General features: G+C 29.4%; 2 protein-coding genes across 5 annotated transcripts in view; one reads left to right on the top strand and one right to left on the bottom strand.

Moving 5' to 3' along the window:
* The window catches only part of LOC113523624 (uncharacterized), a 49180-nt gene extending 36879 nt beyond the window's left edge, over window positions 1-12301 (top strand). For 2 of the 4 annotated variants that reach the window (XM_031907380.2, XM_052895755.1), the window contains exons 10-12: window positions 9045-9161; window positions 9919-10434; window positions 10521-11637. In XM_031907380.2, the coding sequence (XP_031763240.2) occupies window positions 9045-9161; window positions 9919-10434; window positions 10521-10685 (798 nt within the window). In that variant the 3' untranslated portion in view covers window positions 10686-11637. Of the gene's footprint in view, window positions 1-9044; window positions 9162-9918; window positions 10435-10520; window positions 11640-11862 lie in introns of those variants that run through there. The other 2 variants (XM_031907381.2, XM_052895754.1) reach the window with 2 other exon arrangements.
* A 3093-nt stretch (window positions 12302-15394) lies between these two features.
* Window positions 15395-18516, bottom strand: LOC113523378 (uncharacterized). The gene is made up of 3 exons (XM_026909333.3): window positions 16582-18516; window positions 16165-16385; window positions 15395-15496 (listed from the first exon to the last, which is right to left on the bottom strand). The coding sequence occupies exons 1-3, from the start codon at window positions 18206-18208 to the stop codon at window positions 15395-15397; spliced, it is 1950 nt and encodes a 649-aa protein (XP_026765134.3). The 5' UTR covers window positions 18209-18516.
* Between the last annotated feature and the right edge of the window lie 110 nt (window positions 18517-18626).

Raw genomic sequence — 18626 nt, 5'->3', positions numbered from 1 at the left:
ACTAAGATAATAGCAAATGCCGTTTAATTCTGTTATGTTCGAAGACAATAATAGTAGCAAGCGTATTAATTGGATATAGTTGACTTAGTATTCAATTTCTTGAATGCATTGGGGGCATGATTTCGCATGATTCCGCCTTGCACTGATAAGCGGCCTGCTCTCTTGATCGCAGCGATTGCTGCCGGCGCGGAGTATCCGTGCTCGCTCAGTCCGCCGGTCTTATTGCAGTTTGTCGACCGTGTATCGCGTATTTGCTCCAGTCACAATAATTCCACCGATTTTCCGCGCTTCGGAAAATAATCGCGACCTTCATGCGCTCTTGCTTTTATTTGCGTGATTTTTAAACAGTCGTTAAAATTGAACATTATGTGCAATTTTGGAGTTTAATCTAGTGTTATGAACATGCAGTTCTTTGTGATCAGTACTGTGTTACAGAGTTATTAAACAGTGTCGAAAACTTTGGATAGTAATTTCGTAAAAAATATTAGCCGTAACAGAATATTACAATATGAAGAACAATAAATCTAAGCCGTTGGTTGTTATTCAGTGCTACGAAGTAAGTTGAACGTGGATAATGATCGTTATACTATTTATTATTAGAGCGAAACAATAGGTAAATTTAGTTGTATGTATTATATATTCTGTAATTAGCTATACGTAGGTAAATAAAAAATAGTTCCAGCGAGAGTACCTAAAGGTACCAATAATATATGAAAACTCTTATGATTGAGTTATCTGTTTGGTTAACTGATATGTATCTAAGTACGTGGTTTTGTTAATGATAACAGTGGAATATTCAGATATCATTGTTCGTTTTATATATGTATTTAGAATCTACACAGATACCAATCTATTCCAACATAAAAAAAACAACACAAATTATGTGATGATATCATCAACAATGATGTTATAGGTAATTTTGGTTACCCGTAATGTATCTAAATAACGATAGCTGTATAAGATAAGCAGGTAAAATTTATTTGTACCTATTTACCTATTATAACGTATATCTACGTAGTATAAATAGTTATCAATCTAATTAAATCATAGCAATGACGAGTCTCTACATATATCATGTGTAGGTACATTAATTTTTTTCTAAACTTGATATATTTTTTAAAGTATATATATTTTTTTGTCCTTGTTTAGTATATTTGTTTATTCAGCCATATTAATCTGAATCTAATTTGATGAAACTTTATAAATACGATTAGATACAGTTAAATAATTTTTACCTAATCAATCATATATACCACATAATTAGGTAAGTACCTACATATACGTAATTTGACGAATCAGTTTGTTCAGGTATCTATGGAATAAAATATATGTGAGATACTTATTTTCTCATACAACATTTCACATTTTTTACTTTTGTACATAAACTTAGTATTAAAACTGTGTATGTATTACCTTTTTTGCATTTATAGGCCCATATAAAAAAGTATCTCTAAGTACCTATACTATAGTTATATTTTTTTTTGTAAATAAAGTATCTGTCTATTGGTTATTGTTGGTGGAATTGACAGTACCATACTTTAAAATATACTAAGTGGTACTTACCTAACTTATTTAACGTAAATAATTTTATTCGTGTGACAAGGACAAATGTCCTTTTCCATCCTATATGGACGATTGGTTAAGCCATTAAGCTACCAAGATGTAATAAACAAACAAACAGTCACTTTTATATTTTAATAATTAATATTAGTTAAGAAGTAAGGATTTATCATATATATATTATAAATATATTTGATATGGTACATTAAGATACAGTCTATGCAATACTATATTTAAGAGATCTAAGGAATCTGCGGATAATAGATGCAATAAATTGGGATCAACTTTCTGTAAAATGAATTTTATAAACTATATTCTTAGTAGGTAATGTCAAAAATTTAATGTGAGTTTATATATTTGTATGTTATTTCTTGGCACATTAATCCAGTCGAACAATATATCCCCGTCACGCAGACAAAGTCGAGTTTAGTAACTCATATGTGAAATAAAATAAATTTATTTCCTTTAACTTTATACTATGGTAAGGTTGAAAAAAATTATATATAAAGATAACAGAATTGGTAGGTTGTTATTACTGTTTTTGTCAGAGTTTGAAGAGAATAATTTTAATAAAATGAATTGAAATAGTGTACAAGTTTTAAATTGGAACGGTGATTATGATGAGCGGTTGAAAAAGTCGATTTATATGCAGGAGTCTTTATAATTCATTTCATAATACTGATTACTCAGCTAAATTTACCTATAGAAATTGTAGTTTTATTTGAGAGTTAATAGGTAACCTATAAGAATAATTCTTTTTCGATGGCAAAAAAGTGCCTAAATATTTAAAAGAAGTATAGGCTCAATTACAATTTAACATTTAAAATAAAGATAATAATAATATACGTGTTATTATATATCTAAATATTTGGTTTAAATTTTTTGAAGTATATAGCGTCAAATTGGATGACATAAAAAATCCTTACCCTAGCGTGTAGGTACCGTAATTATTTAATTGCTGTAGACTTTCTATCAGTACATAAATAGTTACTATTACTAGACTTCTTGGTTGGAATAAACTAATATTTAAATGAGAATAGATGTAGGTATGTAACTAGAAGTGATATCATCGTATGTACGTATGCACGTGACGCGTTTCTAATGCAAAGAAGGATATTAAGCAGGTACCGTAGAACGGGGCTATTTGGTTTATTTTTTTGCAAAATCATGTATTTAATAAAAGAGCAATGCATTAATTTACTCGACAGGGGGTTTTTTGACCAGTTCCTATAATACCTTTTTAATGACTACCACTACAATAAGTCTATCATGCGTAGTTTTGAAGATATATGTTTTTAAGTATGCTATTCCAAATATTGCTACTTTGGGGCTATTTGGTATCCTATGTAGAAGCTAACCAATTTTTGACATTTTATAAAACTGTGCTTAATAAAACCGTTAGAGAGACATTTGGAACTATTCTAGAATAGACTGCCTTGAAGTTTATCGCAATTTGATTCTTATCGGTTAAGAAAATAGTGAATTATATGAAGTTAGTCATGAAAACAAAATTATTATTTTAAATAAAACGGGGTTATTTGGAATTAGAAGTAAATGTAATAAGATGTGCCTATTATAAGTAAAGCAATATTTGGAATTCTTAAGGGGAGGCTGTTTTCAATTTTTACGTGATAGCTAATAGATATAATTAATTCTGTAATAGGTATAGGTATAAATAAAAATACTTAATATATTTTTAATCAAATTATTTTATAATCTTCATTATGAAAAGAAACATAAAAGTAACTACTAGGTACATACCTAGTTAAAACTACATAAATGCTATAAAATGTAACAAAAGTTTATAAATTTTGCTTAACATAAAAACAAATTCTGGATAAATAAAGTGGCTTAAAGTATCTCAAAAATACACCATATCGCTTTCTTCAGCGAGAAGAAACTCGTTTTTCTTCATAGGATTATTATTCATAATAATTTTTTTCACAATCCATATGTCATCAACTTCATCGCGATCAATTTTCTTGCTAATCCAAAACGCAAGCTGTGGCTTTTTAATAGTTTTGTAAAAATTAACACTGTAATTATATTTTTGTCCATCAAATTTAATATTTTCGATAAATGCAATGTAATATTTACTGTTTTTATCATCACAGTACCAAAACTCGTAAGTCAGTTGTATCCAAAGGAAATCCCCAATGGCTCAGTAATTGTATATATTCTACAAAAGTCTTCTCTTCCTCTATTGAAAATAGAGTTGGGTGCCCAGCTTTTTTCTTGCGTGCAATTTTTGTTTCTAGATTTCCTACTCAAAGTGCTCATTGGAATATTGTAATTTTTGGAAGCCTCTTTTAATTTCATTAAACCATTTTAAATGGCTTTTATTGCGTTTTCTAGACTTTCTTTAGAATAACTTAGATATGGTGGATGTGTTTTACCGCAACGTGAGTTGGTATATTTCCTTTGATTTGTTCACACCATGATTTTTTCTTGATTTTCCCTGTGTGGAAAGAATAAAATTATTTTATATAATATAAATTATTTTAAATAATAAATTATATTAAAAAATATTTTATATACTATTTTATAATTTTTTTTATATATTTTTAATAGGTAATTTGATTTTATTTTTTCATTTTATTATTATATTTTATTTTTTAATATTTTTTTATTATTTATTTTTTATATAAAGTCGTGAAAATAACGGCGTAACTTTAAATTATTCAATGTCGGCACTGACTTATATGCTAGCCTGCTCACACCTAAAGACATTATACAAATTCGCCTGGGAATATTAGTCCCATTTTTTAGATTAGGTATTTTGCCGAATTTAATTTGATGACTGGGAACTGACTTACCCTTAAATATCTTTTTTTGCACTTTTGGGGCTATTTGAAACCATCACTCAAACCCGTACTAATGCATAAAGAATCGTTAGATGGGGCTATTTGAAATAATATTCCAAATAACCCCAAAATCAATCTCAAAAAGCCCCAATCACAAAAAGTAGAAACAGTAGCTAGCTCGACAGAGATATAAAATAGCAACATACACCCCTGAAATCTACGGAAAATACACGTATACATAGTTTAACTTGCATGGTACATACCTTTCTACGTTTCATGCGTCAGACGAAAGTTAAATACTTACGAAAAAGAGCGAAAATTCTTTTTTTTTTTAAACACTTGCTGCCTTGTGTAATGCTTAACTATAACCTCAAAAATTTTAAAAAAATTTACAATAGTCTTTGTGTTACCAGGTGACAACAAATATTCTACTCATTGCTAAATTAAAAAATATACGTAGATAATCAAATCTTTTATTTAAGAAATTCCATTTAACCCCACGACTTGCAAATAGCCCCTTTCTACGGTATTAAGCTACGTAAAACTTGTATATGTAACTAGTATATTCAGAAGTATTTCAGAACAAGTAAGTGAAAAATATCTATATAAGCTTCGACTTAGCGTAGTGACAAGCTATGAGAATTGTCGATGATCCCAGGCTTACAATCTTAGAAAAGATTTTGCCTCACTGCGTGTTTTATTGCTTATCCAATAAACTGTTTAATATGATTTCCACGGTCTACTAACGTACAGCTCGCCGTCGACAGGGAGTTCTTCCCCATACGTTAGGGCCTGGATGGTCGCATACAACGCAGTTTCAGAGATGTTTCTTTCCACGAACGTTCAGGTTATGAAATGAGCTCTCTGTCGAAGTTTTTCTAAGAGACTATAGCGTGGGATTCTTCAAAAAAGGGGTAAAGAGGTTTCATCAAGGATGGCAACGCGTGTTGGCTACGGTAACCATGTACCATCAGGTGGACCGTATGCTTGCCACTTCAGTGGCATAATATATATATATATATATATATATATATATATATATATATATATATATATATATATATATATATATATATATATATGACAATATCATTGGACATATTTAAGATAAATTGATATATTGGGGACCTTAATAAAAACAATAGACGCCAAAACAAAATTTTGGAATTTTTGTCTGTATGTCTTTACCTACGTATATTCTGGCAACATGCAAAAACTACTGTATCAAATTGGATGTGTTTCACATTTATATTCGTAATAGTTGAACTTATATCTGATGTATGTTTCATCGTTTTATTATAGGTTTATTTTTTTATTATGGTCTTTTGAGGTATGATAACTTGTTTTAGCTGTGGTTACATTCAAATACAAGTGCTATAAAATCAATAAACAGAGTAATAAAATGATTTCGCATTTCGTGTTATCAGTGAGGGATAATAATAGGTGATTATGAAGTACTTAGTTTAACGTGGTAAATTCATCAGAAGCAAAACACAATGATTTTCAGGGGATGCCGTGTAAAATCAATCTACAAGAGTGTACCATTAGCAATGGGACCTCTAGTCCCCATTATCAAAACAATAACATCGACTAATATCAATAGACTATCATACGGTGTTAAAAAACGTATTTATTTAAATAACTTTATTAACTAAATGAAAATATGGTACAAAAGGCGAACTTAATGCTTGTAGTATTCTCTACCAGTCAACCATTGGGATTAACAGTGAATCACGAACGCGGTACTTTATTATTAAAATATATAATGTTAATAAAATTTTATAAAGCATCGCGATATACCTGGACAATAAGGAATAGAATCGAAAACAATTTTTAAGTTATCTTTATTTCAGATTAGATCTTGCATAGAACTGTACCTAACTAAGCATCATTAAGTGACTCGTTTGCACCTTAGTCATAAATCGTAACTACCTATCTATAATAAATTTAGTATAAAAAAGTTATTGTAAAAAAATAATAAAATGTTAGCCGTTATGACACTTGACTGTACGCTCTGCTGCTTTCACGTACCTGCATTATGCAAATGTATCAATACACTTAAGTATAGTTATACTTATAGTTAGACTTCTGCATATAATTTATAAATTATTAGTAGTTTAGTTTTTTTTAGATTTGGCGTCAAAACGAAAATTCTATATAAAAATTAAGATTTCTCTTTGAATTTTTTTAATGGAAAAAGTTATAGATATCTATGTTCAATCCCATCTGATTGCTCATCAGTCTTGCACAGGATCTTATTCTCTTCAAGACTACTGCCCGATTTGAGCTTCCTAATATCAATTTTGCGACAACATGAAATAAGTTGTTCTTCCCTTACAAATTTCATAAAAATAACATAAGATGAAATAAAAAATTAACATATATAATAATAATAATCATTAAGAGTTTTTACAATTTTAGCTTGACGAAGTGTGACAATGTTGTCTGTCAATTTTCAAAAAGAATATATATTATTGCATGATGATACGTTAGTTCAGAAACATTGTAAATAATTAAAGCGTTTTTGAAAATTGACAGATGACGATGTAACTCTTCGTTAAAGTTACTATCATCATTATATAGTTATATACTTAACATAAGGGGTTTGCTAGTAATTGTCGCGCTTGGCAGGCAGGTTGGCAATTGCAGTTAGACTTTGGTGATATTTTACGACGGACGTTGCTGCCCATATCTCGACCATTGAATTCCCTTAGTCGCCTCTTAAGACACCCACGAGAATGGAAGGCGTGACCGCATGCTTTATATGGCACAGCAAGCTAAAGTAATGAATGGTCTTAAATGGTTTATAATATTATCTGAAATTATCAATTTTTAACCGACTTCAAAAAAAGTTCTCAATTTAGTTTTAATTTTTTAAGTTTATTACCTCAGTTCCGTCAGTTAGATATTGATTTTAAAAATTATTCTTTTTTGAATGGATATATGTACTTACAGATTGGTCTCTTGGAAATTTTATTAAGATCGGTTCAGTAGTTAATTTTTAAATTTTACCATATTTGAAGTCAGCTTTTTTTTGTGAAACACAACCTTAAATTATATTACTTACTATATATGAAAATAACAATGAATTTAAATAAATAAATTGAAATAAAATCCATAACGAAAATGCGTTTCGTGAATATTTACGCTATAAGCAAAATGCTACAAAGTGCAAGATCACAATCAAATGGATATAACTACTTCTAGCGGCCCGGAAGTTACGCCATGAGAGAGGACGAATAAACTATGAAGGTAAAAAGAAGCTTAAGGTACTGCTTGATCATTGACGTAAAAAAATTACGACACTTGTGATCAATTTTGTTCGTGAGCAATATTTATGATCCTAAGGTTACTTATTTCACGCCTTTTTGTATATTAGGAAAATGTAATGGAACTTAATTTTATATTTTTTTAATAATATGAAAAATTATTAGTTTTTCACGATAATAATTAAATAAAATTGTAGTTTATTAAAATATCCAAAAGATACAAGGCGCGGTCATATTTACTAATGCAGCTTTGTCTTTTAGTACTAAAAATACAAGTTAAAAAAAATTGCATACTCTTAAAGATAATTATAGAAATTAGTACAGTATCTTGAGTATGAGATAAAACAGTATGTTTTGTGTTCGGTATTGCTAACGTCATTACTTTAGCCTTCGGTACATAAACTATAAATATATCTGTCATGTTGTTTCAAGCCGACATCTATTGTTTTTCTGCATATATTATTACCTAGGTAATAATATATGCGATTACACTAACCAGTGTTATGGTAAAAGTCAATTCAATGTCAAGATGACAATATATTATGGTTAATATTGTATATATGTGCCTACATACATAATTCTAATTGATGAGATGATACAATTATTTCCTTTTAAAGAAATAAGTTATACGCAAAACAATTGAAAAAATGTGTGCGTTATATATATATATATATATATATATATATATATATATATATATATATATATATATATATATATATATATATATAATGTATCAAAAGTAAATATATTATCCACTGACTTTAAAAAAGAAAGTTCTAAAATATTTTTATGTTTGTTACCTCGTAATTCCGTCATTTATAAGTCGATTTCGAAAATATTCTATTAAAAAGATAAAATATTCTATGGATATAATCCTAATTAGATAAAATTTTTTTGTCACGACTGAGATCGCTTTTTTTGTGGACCACATCTTAAAATATTTTATATCTTACTGTGCGCAATTGATAATATATTCTATTCTATGCTTTTATATACATATGAAAATAACACCGTCTATGTGTCTTCTAGGTTTTTATAAAATGTTGCTGTTAAAGTAGGCAGTAAATATATATCAATAGTATATGCTAGTGATGATTGATGTTAAATTTGGTTTCACAAAGTAAGAGAGCACTGATGCCTATAGCACAGGTGTAAAACCTAGTTTAGGTATACAGGGTCCTCACTTTCAAAGCGCCTGGAAGAAATTGCTGTTTAGCGATAAGGCCGCCTACCGTTGCATATTTATCTTACATTTGTGTAATTTTGTTAATATTATTAATTTTGTTTGTGTACATATTGTTAATCTTTATAACTAGTATAATTTGTAATTGATAAACTCAATAAACGCTATTATTATCAATATTTTCTTATACAGTACTTATACTTGTACTTATATTATTTTTTTCAGGATCGTCAACAAACTTTGCCGTTGAGGAAGGTGGAGAATGCAGCGTCTGTAGGTGACACGAATAATCACACACAACTGAAACAAGAGTCTACAGATGTCCCTCCACCCCCACCTCCGGTGAGCACATAACACATTTTATATCTTAATTTTTCTCCCACCCGCCGAATTTTATTTTCGTACTTAATTTTTATTTATGTAGCTTTAAAATGAACCGTACCGAAATAGCAGTTATTTTGCCCATAGATAACTGTTTAGATAAATGTTTTTGAAGAAATTTTATATTAATATGTCGATATTGTTAGAAAATTTTGTATACTCCTAATTCTGAAAGTAGATTCAGAAGTTAGAAAGTAGATACGGTAGGTATTAGGAAAATCAAAGCAGTCATAAGTTCAGAGACAAAACACTATACTAATGGGTGCTTATATCGAAGCACCCATTTGTATACTGTTTTGTCTTTAAACACTTAATTGTACCTATACTGAAATGTATGTATAATGAATAAATGACTCAGTAATTGAATTTGATATGATAAATCATTAAAAAAATTATATCTAAGTTTTTTTTTAAATGGGTGATAATGAAATGGTAACCCCACCCGCGTTATACCCGTGGTATACACCGGCGGGGTACCAGTGAAGGATGATAGGTGAGGATGAAGTTTAGCCCATCGTGACAAATTCAAGAAGAATTGTTCACGAGGGTTTCCAGGGGGAACCACGTCGAGGTCGACCTAATAGGGCATATTGCTAGCAATGGGGCTGTCAAACTCCATTGCAAACAATCCCTTTCCCCCCTATCTCATAAGTTAGTAAACCATGTCCTTAGCAATATATTTATTATTTATCTAATCTAGAAAATAACCATGTTTCAGATGCCCATTACAAATGGTCAACAGAAGGTTGAATTGAATGATTCCAATAAAGAAAAAGCAGCAACAAAATCCGCCAATGTAGACCACAATAAATTTTCGAATATTAGGAAAAATGGAACATTGACCCGAACACCGACGCCAGATTACAATAAGTCAGATTCCGTAGTGCCTACTAAGTTAAATAATAAAGATGAAAAAGCAGATATTGAATCACTCGAATCATATAAATTGAAGAATCCCTCGAATGTGCAACCAAAACCCCCTTCAAATTATTTTGTTAGGGCACCGAACGGTACAGCTACGATGAATAAACACGGGCGGCCGGTGTCAGTTACGATAGGCGAATATGCTGGAAGCACCAATGGTCGAAGAGAACCGACCAAGTTAGATTTTTTGAATGGTGACAGGCCTGATGGTATAGTCGTAGACGATGATACATCGATCTCCAACAGACTGCAATCTGAATTGGCTTTAACACTATCTAGGTCCAATTTGCGAAAGAAGACTGAAGCTTTGGTAAGTATCTCACTTCAACCGAATTAAATCAGGGTACCTTATAAGCAATAAAATATTATCAAATATGATGAAAACATCTTTTTCAGGATCATTTAGGTCGCAAAAGAAATATTTTCTTATCTAAAGATAGTGACACAAAGGAAGATAGTGATTCGTCTTTAGATAAAAACTTTCATGTTAGATACGGCAATAATCTTTTACCGCTGCCACCATCGATATCGATACCTAAAGTTGTGAAGTTAAAGTATTGACCATTACAAAAGTTAACTGCGTGACTCTACCATATTATCGTAATTATTTTTGTGCCTACAAATTATTTAACTAGTAAAATATTGAACGCATGATCCACAATTTTTAAGCTCTGAAAAACTTATCACTTACTAACATTAAAATTACTCACTTTTTTCTCCACTTCTTCAAGTTTTCCAAAATATCGTAGTTAAAAAGAATAGCCGCTCTCCGCACAGGTGTATCTAATCTCTCTTTTTAACCGTTTCTCCAGAGATTGATTGCAGTAAAATTGTTGTTATACTAGTTAAAACTTGGGTTATCAAAATTATTTTAATTAATAAGTATAATTATGTTTATAAGCAATATTTTGGTCTATAACACTTATATAAAGATATTCTATTCATATTGGTGTGGGAACAGGTGCATGTTTTTTATTACATCCAAATACTTGTATGGTGATAATTACGAAGTTTTCATCAATCTCACACTAAAATAAAAAAAAGAATTGATGTTGACCCATTTCTACTATTTATGTTAAATATATAAATACAAAGTTGACCCATTTATTCTGTTTGTTTAGACCCCATTGAAATCTACAAACATAAAAAAAAATTGCAAGTTGAGAGTTATAAAATGGAACCTAAATGTACCTATATTATATTAATCATAATTATAGGACGAGAAAGGGATTGTTAGCAATGGAGTTTGACAGCCCCATTGCTAGCAATATGCTTTATTAGGTCGACCTCCACGTGGTTCTTCCTGGAAACCATCGTGAACAATTCTTGTTGAATTCGTCACGATGGGCTAACTGACCTACTTCATCCTCACCTATCATCCTTCACTGGTGCTTCACCGGTGTATACCGATAGCGCAGGCGGGGTTACCATTCCATTATCATCTATTAAAAAAATCATAATTATAATCAAGATCATAATATATACCTACCGAAAACTTTATCAATACTGCGTCATAAAACGAATTATGATTAAAAAAGTAATTGAAATGTGTTTGTTTATACAAAATAAATAATAAGAAGTTTTACAATTACATAGAAATTTAACGTTGTTGTAATTACTAGAATAATTAATTGAATACATATATCATAAACATGTTATTTATATATATTATATTTAAAGCACTCGCTTGCATTTATATTAAGTAAACTTTTATTAATTTCAACTTTTTTGTTCACAGGCTGACACTGGTCGATGAATAATGAATAATAAGTGTAGTGAATAATAATAACTTTTAGTTTTATTTATCTTCATATTGTATCTTATTAAAACAATGTTTAATAGGAAGATATGTTTAAAACGTTTAGACAAATGTTTGGTTAGAATTAAAAATTTCAACCAAAGTTAGCAATTTATTTATTATTAAATTTTATAATCATAATCATATATCAAAAACATTACAAAAACTTTGAAATGGATACCTAGTAAACGTGCCAGATACTTGTTTGATATTTTGGTTTTACGTATTATTTACGAATTTCATAAAGATTTATTTGTGATTTGAAAAGGTCTGTATTTATGTCTTGAAGTTATATTGAATGTTAAATTTTACTTTTAGGTTAATATTTTGTTTGAATTCCCTAAGTCATACATTATACAATAAATAACTATTATAACAATTTTGTTTTATTTCTTTATGCTATTTGAATGTCAAACAGACATACAGCTCACCTAATAGAAACTGGTAGCCCTTGTCTACACATGAATAACCATGGGCATGAACAATACCATGGAACCGTATGCTATTCTCGAGAATTAAAATCAATTTCATTGAAAAGCCTGATTCTTGCAGGTATCAGCAGTGGCATTTAGGACTATAAATTTCAGGGTTAATTATCATTTAACATAATATAGATTATCATAGTTCTTTGGAGCAGTGGTAATCACGTTGCTTTGCGTAAGTTATATTTAGAGTTCGATTTTTGGTCAGATCAATTCAAGAGACGCGACTATTCAACTAAACTATTAGTAAAGTCTATGTTATCTGTCCGATTATTGTCTAATCTATAGCTCCAGTAGTAAAGTTAAATATTTTTTTTTAGTGTCGCAAAACTTTCCGAGTGTCCCACGTATTATGTGCTGACAAATATCTGTGATTACAGTATCCAGAAGTGTATATAAATTTATTTATACATTACTTATAATATCATAGCTCAATTTACTAAAGTTAAAATTCCCTAAAGTTGTCAAGTTGAAATTTGAACACTAAAATTTTGAGTCGTTTAAAAGCTCTCACCTTGGGTCACTAGTTCTAAAATGATGGTAAACATATGGTATAAATAGTATGTTGCCATGGAAATAAATAATAAATCACACGATGGCCTTATTCAGAGATTTTAACTGAAACAGATTTTCAAGACTGGTCAATTAAAATTACGCTTGTGAGCTAACTTTCCTTACATCAGAACCTTGACCTATGCTAAGCGATACCGTAGCCAATTTGTTAATGCAGATACCTACCGATGATGATGAAACTTTTACTTGTTTGTAAAAGAGTTAATAAGGTATAAAATGTACTAAATCAAACACAAATTTATTTAAATGAGTTGAATTCCATATTACGTATGTAATGAGTTGAACTCCATGGTTGTAATCATTATATACGTAAATTTGTGCTTAAAACCTGCAAATTACAGACGTAAGACATTTTAAGGTCTAACCATAAGTTAGTATAAATTGTTCATTTTTATTTTCGACTATAATGTTCGGTGAATAAGAACAGCAATAATAATCTATGACGTATCTACATAATTTTAACAAGAACGGTTTCTCTATTGCGTCTCAAATATATTATTAGGTATATACCGTATGCCATAAACATGCAGCTCATGCGGATGGTTCTTTGAACTGAAAAATTAATGTAGTTTCCTCTTCTCTGAGAATCTTTCTGAAAAGATTGTTAGTAATAGGGCCTAAAAGCCCTTATTATTGGCTATAAATTGTCAGGTAAATAATTGTGAATTACTCATGTATTTGTCATGATAGATCGACTGATCCTGTGTAAACCAATAACAGACAACAGACATATCATTTATCTCTTAATAAATCTCACCAGCGTGCTTTTTTGTGCTTATAAATAAAAAATGGTATAATGAATTAAAATCCGTAAATAAGTGGATAATTTTGTTCTCCATGGATAAAAATTCCTTTTGGGGAGACTTCTACTAAATTGATTAAGTTTAGGGATTAGACTCATGCATAATGCCTGCCAAGCGTGGCAACTAATGGAAAAATTCCCTTTATAGGGAAGGCTTATGTCCTGCAGTGGACAGTTAATGGCTAAAATGATAATGTATAACAGATGTTATTAGTGACATTGAAATAGTGCTTACAATATACGCACAATGATGAAAGGTTTGAGCTTCAAATTATAACAATTTCCATCTAAAATCGTCATATAGTTATCCAGTCTTTATAATTTGTTATAAATTTTACTAATATAATACCACTGTAACTAAACGATGTATGTACATGGAAGATATTTAAGAAAAAAATATTTTTTGATATGAGGGGTCTTTATAGGACTAATAGACGCCAAAACAATTTTTTTTTTCCTTCAAGATTTTTTTGATGTGTTCTGGCAGCATGCAGAAACTATTGCATCAAATTGAATGCAGTTTTCAAAGTTGGGTTTCTGAAGATATAACTTAAGATCTGGTATATGTTTCATTCTAATATGTCATCTAGACGTGGTCTATTTTATTGGAATTCCTTCTTCTGAAATCTACGCGTAGTAGCGTAGTAGCGGGAAAACAAGTTTTTTTTTCATTTCCTATTTAAAATCTGCGCCCTTGTCAGTGGAGCTCACTTGGGAGTGTCTTGTAAGTTGCAAACTCACTATGATTTTCAGCGAGTCTTTTTACCTCTTGCTATGTCACGACACCAACATTTTCTTAATCTATTTGATGTAACTATGCCTTCTCCCCTCCCTTTCGCTCCTTTCTTTTATTATAATGTTCATAAGTTCATTTTAACCAATCAACTGTCCTAACATTTTCTCCCTTCTGACCTTAATAGTTTTTATAATTTGATTCTTTTCTTAATCCTCATTATTAATTCGATCTATCCAGTAAATTTGCTCTATCCTTCTCTAGAAATACATTTAAAAAGTTTTAAGTTTATATATTTCTTTCTAGATTTGGGCCCACATCTCACATCCATACAACGCTATACTCCAGATATAGCTCTTGCTAAGTCGTTTTCTAGTGTTTTTTCCTATCTTAGGCTGTAAAAAGAGTTTTTTTTTATTATTCGTAAGCTCGTTTGGCCCTTAATATAATCTAAGAGACATATACTTAGTATGTTATTCTAAATCTATAGTTCAGCCATAGCTATTTTCGCGACTATATCTGGAGTACATCTGGACTTACCTGTGATTAAACTACCTAATTGTTACATAATACAAATTTTGTGTTTATTCTCCCATAATTATAAAAAACAATAGTATCTTGCTCTGAAAGTATTCTGATGTTTCATTTACAAGCAAAAAGCCATAGTTTGTTAAGCTGTGTCACAGAAATGTATAACAGATTAAAAAATTATAAAACATTACTGTCATTTCTTGGTCAAAAAAAGGTCTATATATATATATATATATATATATATATATATATATATATATATATATATATATATATATATATATATATATATATATATATATATATATATATATATATATATAATTTTTTGGGATTAATTTATACAAAAAATTACTTTGAATTTTTATTGTTAACTGCTTCTTTAATTACATCATTAATATAATTTAATTTGTCTTCATCTGTTTCTAATGTAGAATACTTGGACCAAAGCACCTAAAAAAATAATTTTAAATATATATGTATATAAATGATTAAATAATTTTAATTTAAAAATGGAATCTCTGCCATTAATTATTATTACCCTATAACAAGTAATTATGGTACATTGTATGTTTATATATAATGCATATTGAGCTTTGTTCAGATATATATAACATTATATTTTGTCAGTGTTTTGTTATAATCCATTGTCTTTTTTTTTAAAATTTTGGATGGAAGTGATGCACCCCCCCCCCCCCCCCCCCCCGTAATACACCGATGTGTGGTTTTGACATTATAGATGCCCTGATTAGAGAGAGATATGATATGCTATGCCCATTAGAGATTGACTCTAAGATATTATTATATATCAATTCTTTTAAAATTAAACTATGATCCTTTTAATTGAAAAAATGCTACTCCATTAATGACTTTTGTTATTCAATATATGCAATATTCAATTTAATTTAATGCTTTTTTGTATGATTATTTGAAGGGTATTTCAGACACAATGTAATTGTTTTTTTTTTTTTTTAATATATAACTAATGACTAATCACAAATGTTATTATATATTTGTTGTAGTTACTATAGCTTATTAACACACTTGCAACAAAGGTGTGATGAGTGTGTTGCTAATTCTGAATTACTTGATGAAATAAATGAATTTAAAATAAACCTTACCAATCCAGCATTATATCCAAGAGCATTCAGTTCTTTGATTTTATTTAAGAAATGCCCAGAAGGTGTATTGTTATTATGGATAATACCATTTCTGCCAGTAATCACTAATATAATCCACTCATTATCGTTTGGTAGTTTTTGAAGTAATCCAAACTTCGTTTGTTTAAATACATCAACTACAGGTAATGGTTTTCCACTGCAATCATTGCAGATAATAATATCTGTAAAAGAAAATAATCAACAAATTATTATGGAGATATTACTATATATGTAAATTTTTACATCTTTTAAATAATGAATTCACTTTTATGTCAGTTTCAATAATGAAAAAGTAAATAAATTTATTTATGTCCCAACCATATCTTAAACAATTTGAAAAACTTAACAGTCATATAAATTAATATCTAACAAACTTACCTCCTCTTTGATGGTGTGTCAAAATATGATCTCCTATGACAAAATTATCACCACCACGGGAATCCTTCAATATTCTCATGACATCTAGCATCATTCTTTCAGTTATATTATACTGTTTACTATAATTCTCACTTGGTACGAAGTCTGTGTACTTCTTTGCCAAAATGACAGAACATTTGTCACTGAGACGATTCATTGTAGCATCTGGATAAAATATCTCAGCTGAATTGTCAATAGATAATATTTCTTTACCATATAATACACACTGTTTTCCATATGTATTTCTCAAAAAATCTGGGTCTAAAGCTTTATTCATCAAATCTCTTGGATATATTCCTAAAAGACCTAAAAATGTTATACTACATGCAAAAGATCTACCATGTTTAGTAATTTCATCACACCTTTCTGGTTTTCTAAACTCATCTATTACTGATTGGAAGAAACATTTTTCAGTTTGAGGTTTCCAATTGAATGTGCCATATGTTAATACTAATCTTTCCAGATCTTTTAACCTAGCTTGAGATATTGATTCCATAGTTTTTATTGCAATTTGTGTTAAACATGGTTTGTGTAATACCAAAGTAGATGTGCCAAGTAATGCAATATGAACATTACACATGAGTGATAATCTTGGTATTTCATGTTGGAGAACATCCAGTACATCATATATTTTATTATGATTAACTAATTTCATAGAATATCTCACAATTTTTAAAAGCGCTGCAAGAGATACCTCATGAATATTTGTAGAGTTTTCAATAATTCTATCAATTATTTTACACACTAATTCTGTATTCCTTAATGGAGTTTTACTTTTGAAAAATCCCATAGACATTATAGCAAGATCATCTATTGTAAATTCTGAGAATTTGTTATCCAAACATACTTCCAAAAAATGCATATCAAATGGTGGTTTTCGAACAATACCAACAAAAAACAATGTTTGTACTAATTGACTTGCTGTCAACTGTTTTGATTTTGATGCTAATTTTCGTAGAGACTTTAGAGAAAAATCACTAACCTTTGTAACATTTAACATATAAAATAAAGAAATAAAAGATAACAGTTGATCTATTTTCCATTCTTTCATTCTGTGTAAGCATTCATCATCTAGAGCAGCCCATATTTCTATGTAATTTCTTGTCCTGATAGATTCTGTTTCTGGCCATTTGCATAAAGCATAAAATAAAGACATAAGCTGTTTGTCAGTAGCTAACTTTATATTGTCTGTAAGATGGTCTATAAAAGTATCAAACATTTTATTGGAAATACATAGGCCATTATTATAGCAATAAACACCTAGTTTGGAAAAGTAGTCAAAAATTTGATCCGGTGTTTTATGCACCCAATTTTCTTGCATCAATTCAGTAAACTCTTCATCAGTAATAGGTATATATTGCTTTATATTGTCTTTATCTTTAGTGAGACTCATTGAATACCCTTTGTTTTCCATAATTGCATATGCATACTTATTTTCAAATTCCAAAAACATTTTTATTCGTAAACTTGTATTAAGATGGAAACTACGAAAATTTTTCTGCAATTTATTTGTGGAAGTAGAAAGAACCATTTTAGAGATATACTTAACATGATATAAATTACGCCGTATTTTAAACAAAATGGACATTGTTATCAATACCTATAGTAATGCTTTTAATATTCACTAATTCACAGTGATGAAAAAGAAAAAATATTTAGTTTGGTTTCGGAATTCTAACCTATTTCTTTCACCTGCCTCAGAATATAAAACGATAAGCGTGCACACTTCATGTAAGTTACGTAAATCGACTTGGTCAGGGATATCTCACCAACCTACACAAAAAATCCTTCATTTCTGGTTATGTTGGCCAACATGATGTTCAAAATGAAAACAAGTTATAATTATACTATAGTTTGATAGTTGAAACGTGAATTATGTGATAAAAGAAATATATAAATTTTAGGCCAAAATGTATGTTCCGATGAACATTTTTTAGCAAAAGTAAAACAATAGATAACATTCTTGTATACTTTTATTATTATATACAATATTACCTTGAGATCTC

Source organism: Galleria mellonella, unplaced genomic scaffold, assembly GCF_026898425.1.
Source record: "Galleria mellonella isolate WM207_F2 unplaced genomic scaffold, CSIRO_AGI_GalMel_v1 utg310, whole genome shotgun sequence".
In the NCBI taxonomy this organism is placed as follows: domain Eukaryota; kingdom Metazoa; phylum Arthropoda; class Insecta; order Lepidoptera; family Pyralidae; genus Galleria; species Galleria mellonella.
The sequence above is the reverse complement of the archived record's forward strand: the minus strand, read 5'-3'. Positions and strand labels throughout refer to the sequence as shown.